Source organism: Neltuma alba, unplaced genomic scaffold (genome assembly GCF_004799145.2).
Source record: "Neltuma alba isolate B1F8T4 unplaced genomic scaffold, ASM479914v2 tig00010875_pilon, whole genome shotgun sequence".
NCBI lineage: Eukaryota > Viridiplantae > Streptophyta > Magnoliopsida > Fabales > Fabaceae > Neltuma > Neltuma alba.
Window position 1 is genome coordinate 319,799 of NW_021635666.1, and position 7,498 is coordinate 327,296.

Below are 7,498 nucleotides of genomic sequence, written 5' to 3' on the forward strand. Positions count from 1 at the left end.
TTCATGACTCCTGCCAAAAATTGTTGTCACCTCAATGTTTTGCCCCCACCATTTACGTTAATTCATCTTATAATCATCATAGTGAAAATTATAGTAATATACAAGTGATAACCATTATGAATATTATAGTAAAATACAATACATAGAAGTAAAATACTGAGGGAGGGAAAAAAATTACAGTAACATACAACAAATGCATGCGAAATATGAGGAGGAGACTTATATTGTGTAGACGAAGCATTGTTTAGCTTTGCTCTTTGCTCTTCAATCTTCATTGTGTTTGTGGGGAAAATTGTTGATCCAACAGAAGTGCACAATGAGTGTAATTTATTAATAAACTGAAAGATTTGCAAATTCTCTAATACAATATTGCAAGAGACTTCCTGTACAAAAATACCATCCCCATTCCCTTTAAAATTAAATGAAAAAACACGGAACCACAAAATTCTTCATATTTACATTTCAATAGCACATCCCAAAAATAATATGAAGAAGGCCCTACTATGAAGAACTCAAGATCCCAAATAGAACCAAAAAAACCTAACTACCTGATGGAATATGAACGGGTACAAACTGTCTCAAGAGCCTCAGTGAATAGAGAAGAAAAACTTGCCAATGCCTGGAAAACTCCGGGCAAACCAGTTTGCAGATTGTTAAGAGTCATTGCTCTTGTTACCTCCACAGCCTTGGAATGCTTCAGCATCTCATCTTCGACCCGCCTCTGGCAGGTGGTGAGCTCCAGTTTCTTTTCGGCAAGCGGGTCTCGAGCGTCCAAGCCTTGCCCACCATCTGATACAGCAGCAGGGATCCCTATACCTACCATAGAATACGAATTGTAATACTTCCTCTCTAAGTTTCGCAGAGAAGAAGCCTTCTTGTCGAGTTCTTTTGATGCAGTCTCAGTGCGTTTTTTGATCTTCAGCTCTTCACTTTGCTTGACAGAGATCACATGGACAACGTTGATAAAGCTCTTGATGGCTTCGGATGCAACCGTGTCAGGGACACGTTCGAGCGCAAGCTTCCATTCATCACAGAAGGCAAACGCATCAGAGGGTTCCTTGCTGCTATTGATGTTGTCATTGCTGACTGGAATAAGGCTGAGCTTGAACCAGCCATGTAGGGACAGGATGAAGCCTCTCTGGAATTTTATAAGACGACAAAAACTGGAATGCCAAGCTGAAACAGCTGACTCAAGATCGCGGGTTGCCTGGCGATGCAGTTCAGAAGTTGAGTCACCTCGGGCAGATTGATTCACAAGACCGCGGACTTGTTGCACGATGTTGCTCTGAATATCATGGTACTGGTGCATTGATCTCCACATGTACATCAGTCTACATTTTTCATATCACAAATATCAGCACAAAGTACAAATTCAGCATGTAGACAAATAATAGAGGAAACTACTACTTCGCTGTTTCACAGGTAAGCAAACAAAGTGACCGGATTCACTAGAAAGCGGTGCAAATGCACTCATGAATTGAATAGATAAATCAATCCTCATAAATTGTCACTGTAAAGCTCTAATCTCATGCCATGAACCTATCTTTTATATGCACAATAAAATGTCGAAAGTCCAAAAACAAGGTTGAAACTTTATATGATGGGCAAAACTGCCACCCATCCTATAGGTATTAACAGGCAATAGCAAAACTGTCAGTTCAGCCACAGATCACATCAAATTTAACATATAATTAGTTAATAGGATGAACAGGATATATTCACATGTACCCTTTGCCCAAAACAAAAGTAAATGGATGATTAAGTCAAAGTAATTAGGTGTCTCACCAGCCTGTGAGCACATCAAAATCAACTTGGTCATCAAGTATTAATTGGGAAGCTAAACCCCAACTAAATGATTGCTCTACATTAAGATGTTTGTACCCGTTAACATAAAATCCTCTGGCTTTACGTACCAGCAAGGCTGACCCCATATAATGATTTGGAACAATTAATTAAAATGGACGAGTAATAAAAATGACATTGATAAGAAGAAATAATCTATAAGCAGTTCTAATTCCAAAGAAAACAGAAAGAGACACGCCATAGTAACTCTAACACACCTAACACCATCAAGAAATTGATATTTGAAAATAATAATAATGGGGCCTAAAATTTAAACACAATACATTTTGACAGGAGCAGTGGTGGGCCAAGGACTGAATTTAAAAGCTAGACAGTACTTAGACAGCCCAGTAAATTGCGGCACATGCACTTATACAGAGATGATGAAGCAAGTTGCTTAGCAGACCAGAAAGCCATAATGCTTTCAACCACCATCTCCAAATATTTCTATGATTCAAACACTAGCATCTTCCATACAGTGAAATGCTTCCTCCGTTCAACAAATTTACGAACAAGTTCCTCATTTGAATACTGTATAACCAAAAAAGGTACCCAAAAGAAAAAAAAGAACAGAGAGAGAGAGAGAGATTCAATGGTTCTCTCGCATACCAACACTCATATTGTCTTTTTTTCCGAGTGAAAAAAAAAAAAAGGACAATATTGTCTTTCATCCAAATACGCAATAACAACCCACCCAGACACGTGCCAGTGAACTGTTGCTACATCACCAAAACGTAACAAGCAACATAGACTTTGTGACAATGTCTTTAATTATGAAATCCCACAATCTCATCTAATTCACCTATTGACCCCACAAGTACAAACAAGGATCTACTTGAAAATTTACGACCAAAAGAACTTATCACAGTTCATTCATTAGAAGTGTAAATATTCGCTCATAATGCCCATATTAGTGAATTATTATATCAGATCAAATTTTGAACAAATTATCTTTAATGACTAATAGTCAAGAACATGATCCTTTAGCTATCCTCTCATGGCAAGCAAATCAGTTAAATCATGAGTTGTAGAATTTAAAAGACTTACCCATGACAGAATTGAACAAGCTGAGGAACGAGATCAGAGTCTCTGAGGCCAATTATGGCAGTTGAGGTAGTAGACACGGCCTGAGAAGTGACAACAATGAGCGATTGCAGCCTTTTTATAGAAGCCTTGGTTTTGCTGATCTTTGCTTCATCCTCCCCTTTGTATTCCTGACTCTGCAGAGCTGACAGTTTCTTTTCATGTTCAATCTTCACACCTTCCCTAGCCTAGATGGATACATTAAGAATTTGTTGTATTCATCAGAGTGCGTAATCTTAAAAACACATGGTTATAGCTAAAAATAAGTGCTACAGGTCGTAGCCATATATCCTCAGCTTGGTTAAACGACAGGCTAACTGCTCACTGGAATTTCAATTCCAGACATTACTTTACGATTATGGGTGCATATTCAAAGAACCCATGCAGAAAAATCGATACCAATCATTCATATTCAATCAATCAATCAATCACATATAGGACAAACATGTCTATTCCATAGAGGCATAGGAGAAATCCTTGTTAACTTCATGAAAAATACTTTATAAAAAAAGACAAGTCCATGATATATTTCTCTAATATCTTACGGCATAATCTTAACTTAACATTTCCCCTTTAAGGTTACTGCCTAAAGGCTTTAAAAAATACAGATGATTAAAAAAAATTCCAAAGGTGTATGGTTCGGAGTTCAAATAATCAAGGCATAATTTTTGAAAGATAACATATACATTATTATTTTAATTATTATATATAAATATTAAAACCGAGTTTCGTCATGAGGAGGGTATCACCAAAAAGTGGAAAAAGCAAAGGGCATTGCAGTCATTTCGGATACACATTAAACAATGGATGTTAGACCGAAAGAGACTCATTAAAGTAGGAGAGCCGTCCAAAGGTTATGGTCGTCAATTCACATGGATCAAGCGGGGTCTTTTCCACACTAAACAGTCAAACTCTGCTGTGGCCTTACGCTACTACCACCAAGTCCAACCTTGGTGCAGATCCTAGTCATTTCCTTTAACCTTTATCTCGAAATTAACAGTGATTTTTCATTAAAATAGCAAAAGAAAAACTACTTTTCAATTAAAAAAAAAAAAATCAAGCTAAAGGTTAAAAACTACCTTCACTTCCTCATACAGCTTCTTCTCCCATGCCAGAAGCCTCTCCAATGTGGAGCACAGGCTCTTTGGACCGCCTGGTTCTTCTAGCGAACCGGTATCCATTTGATACTTAACGGCCAATGGAGGTTTCGAGGTCCAGGTCGAGCTTAGATTGCTTAAGATGCTGCTTGAATGATACACCGTTTCTGTAAATCAGAACCCTAAATCGTTAAAAATGGAATGAATAACAACATAATATTAATCCAAAATATGACAGTGAATTTGATGCCTGTAGATTGATGCCTTAGTCTAAATTTGAAATTGCCCCACATTTTCCGAGCAACCAAACACAACCCAGAAAATTGAGGCAAAAATTGTTTTTGAAAAAACTTGAATTCTAAGTGATGGAACTATACTGGGCAGCCCAGATTTGAAACTTCCCAGCAACATTGGAAGGGATAATTAACTTACTCCTCAATTGCCTGAAACTCCGATCAAGCTGCGCTCTGCTGATCTCGAGCAACTCCGATATCTGATCTCCTGCCATCGCTGCCTTCTCGAAGTTCTCTCTGATGGCTTCCACGATCTCCTTCAAGTCCTTGTGCCTAACCACCATTTTCATGTCCATCACGTCCCCAGTCCGATAACTAGCCGACGACCCTGCATCGTCAAATTTCTCCGTCTTGCTTGCGGTCCTGGGCATCTTTGGAGCAGCCGGTGCCGTGACGGTCGATACTCCGGTGATGGATTCCGCCCGGACCGACCCGAAATTTGAACGCATCCCGATCTCGGACCGTGAATCCGCATCCTCTTCCTCCTCATCGGAAGAGCTCGTCGTGCTATAGTGGTCCCCCCACTCGCTACAATGAACCTCCTCCCGCTCAGTCTCAGTGTACTCCTGATCGTGAAGCTGATGATGCTGATGAAGCTTTTGGGCTTGAAGAGACTCGCGCTTTGGGTCGAAAAAGTCGTACTCGGATCTCTCGGTATCTCCATCATCGAAATCTTGGGAGTCCAAGTGATGAGAGGTATTATTTTCATTTTTCTGATTCATTGATTGTTGAGACTGCTGTGCTCGGTTCCGGAAGTACTCCGAACTAGGAGGAGAAGGAGGATAGAAATTCTCCCAGTTCCAAACGGAAGAGGTTTGAGAGGGAGTACTGGAATAGGTAGAATTTGCTTGGTACGCAGTGGGGAAGAATCCAGAAGGGAAATTTGATGCTTGGCTTCGAGGTGAAGAAGACGGACTCGATTCGGAAAGAATGTGTGGGAGTTTTGGCGGTGGCTTCCGGCGGCGATGATTGGAGGAACCGATACTAGAGGAAGATAGTATATGAGGCAGTTTGGAACTAGTTATGGTAGGAGAAGACGGCGAAAATGGAGGCGGCGGAGGAGGGTGGAGCGAAGGAGAGGGAGAGGGAGCAACACGAGGCGGTGGATGATAGTCGGAGGCCGAACTCGCCGCCGCCTCCGCCGCAGCATACGGCGGAGGAGATGGGTTGAGGAAAACAGTAGGAGTATTGCCAGAGACCGCGAGAGGTTCCCCAGCGGCGAACGTACAGAGGGCGGAACCGGTGAGGCGGAGCGACCGACAATAGTCAGAGTGCGCAGCAGCAAGGTGGTGGCGCGCGTAGACAGCCTCTTTCATAAGGCGGCGCCGGTCCTTGCACCGCCGCACAGTGTCCTCGTTGTCAAGCTTCGACGCCGTGCAACCCATTTCCCTTCACCGGACCTATAACTGTACTATACCACTATCTCCTCTACAGCTACAAAATACCTGCAGCTATATCTATACTACAACATCAATCGGCGGAGAACGGTGGCGCCGGATATGAGTAAATAGGCTTTAAAGTGAAGGAACGAAGAAGGAAAGCGAAGGGGTTATAATAGTGAGCTTGAGCTGGCCTTTGAAGTTTGGGGGTTACAGTACTGTGAAAGTGTGCCAAGGTGGGCGTCGCTTTCTTTCATTTTCATTTCTTCATCCACCTCCCTGTGGTTCCTTTTCTTGTTTGTTTGCAAAGAAAATTTACTTTTCTTTAATAAAAAAAACCTGAAATCCACTGTTTTTGTATCTGAATAAAATTTACCTTTTTCCTTTGGTTTGCAAAGAAAGTTAGTTACTAGGAACCCTTTTTTTGTATCTGGATTTGGTAGGGAAAAATACTGATGCTGTCATTCAAAAAAAAAAAAAAAACTGATGCTTGATTAACGGGAGTTTAAGCAATATTTTATTACAACGATCATATATGATTGAGAAAAGGTGATTACATGCTTTGAAGGTATTTACAAATAAGTTTTTTTTTTTGAGTAAATTTACAAATGAGTATTAAGTTCTTGAAATTTTTTTTTAAAATCTTATATACTACCTGTGATCCCAATTATAAAAACTAGGGCTGTTCACGGGACGGATCGGGACCGGGACAGGCTCATCCCGGTTCCGTCCCGATGAACAGTAATGGGACAGATTTTCTGTCCCGTGTCCCGGCCCGTCCTGGGGTTGTCCCGGTACCAGTCGGGACGGGACGGATCCGGGACGTCCCGAACCTCTTTTTTTTTAATTTTTTTAAATTTTAAAAAAAAATTTAATAAAATTTGATTTTTTAATTATGTTTTTTTGGCTTAAACCTTATAAAAACATCTTTTTATTTTCTTTTTTATTTGTTTGGGCACTCTTAAACAAAAACTCAAAATATTACATATAATAATCATTAAAAACTCTAAATAAAAGCTTTTAACACAATAAAAACTTGTTAAAAATTCTAATCATCAATAATCTCAAATCATTAACAAATATAAAAACTTTAAATAAATATATCCATAGTTCCATACAATAGTCTCAAATCTTAAAAAAATATGAAAAAAATAATATTATATAAATGGGATAAAAAAATTAAAAAAATAAAAATAAAATAAAAAAGGACCGGGACGGGACGATCCCGTCTCGTGTCGCGTCCCGTCCCGGTCCATTTTTTGTCCCGTCCTGGTATGTCAAAAAATTTCGAGACGGATCCGTCCCGTCCCAGTAAGATTGGGACCGGAACGGGCCGATCGAGACGGATCCTTCTTGAACACCCCTAATAAAAAATAGTTGATTAATTTGAAGAGATTAAGAAAATAAGTTTAGTTAGTTAGTTATAATAAACAAGTATTATCTTTCCTAAAATATCCTTATTAGTCAAGTATATTGGTTAGAAATATCATTATTAGAAGGACTATCTTTAAAAAAATGTATAAATATAAGAGACAAAGTTGATTAGGGTTTTATATTTAGGATCAAAATAAAAATCAAACGAGATCTCACACTACCTCTGGTCCTAATTATATGAACTAGTTGACTAATTTGAGGAGATTAAACAAATAAGTTAAGTTAGTTATTTGTAATAAATAGATATTGTCTTTCCTAAAATATCCTTACTAATCAAGTGTGTTGCCTAAAACTATCATTATTAGAATGACTTTCTTGACAAAAAAATACATAAATATGAGAGAAAAAGTAGATTACAGTATTATATCTA

The 7,498-nt window shown here is 39.1% G+C and overlaps 1 protein-coding gene across 1 annotated transcript; it reads right to left on the reverse strand.

The window, feature by feature from the left end:
* Window positions 1-310: 310 nt before the first annotated feature.
* LOC114759643 (nitrate regulatory gene2 protein) lies at window positions 311-5,949 on the reverse strand. Its single transcript, XM_028948850.1, has 4 exons — window positions 4,455-5,949; window positions 4,005-4,189; window positions 2,890-3,113; window positions 311-1,331 (listed from the first exon to the last, which is right to left on the reverse strand). Exons 1-4 carry the CDS (start codon window positions 5,698-5,700, stop codon window positions 545-547), a joined length of 2,442 nt encoding a protein of 813 aa, XP_028804683.1. The 5' UTR covers window positions 5,701-5,949; the 3' UTR covers window positions 311-544.
* Window positions 5,950-7,498: the final 1,549 nt, after the last annotated feature.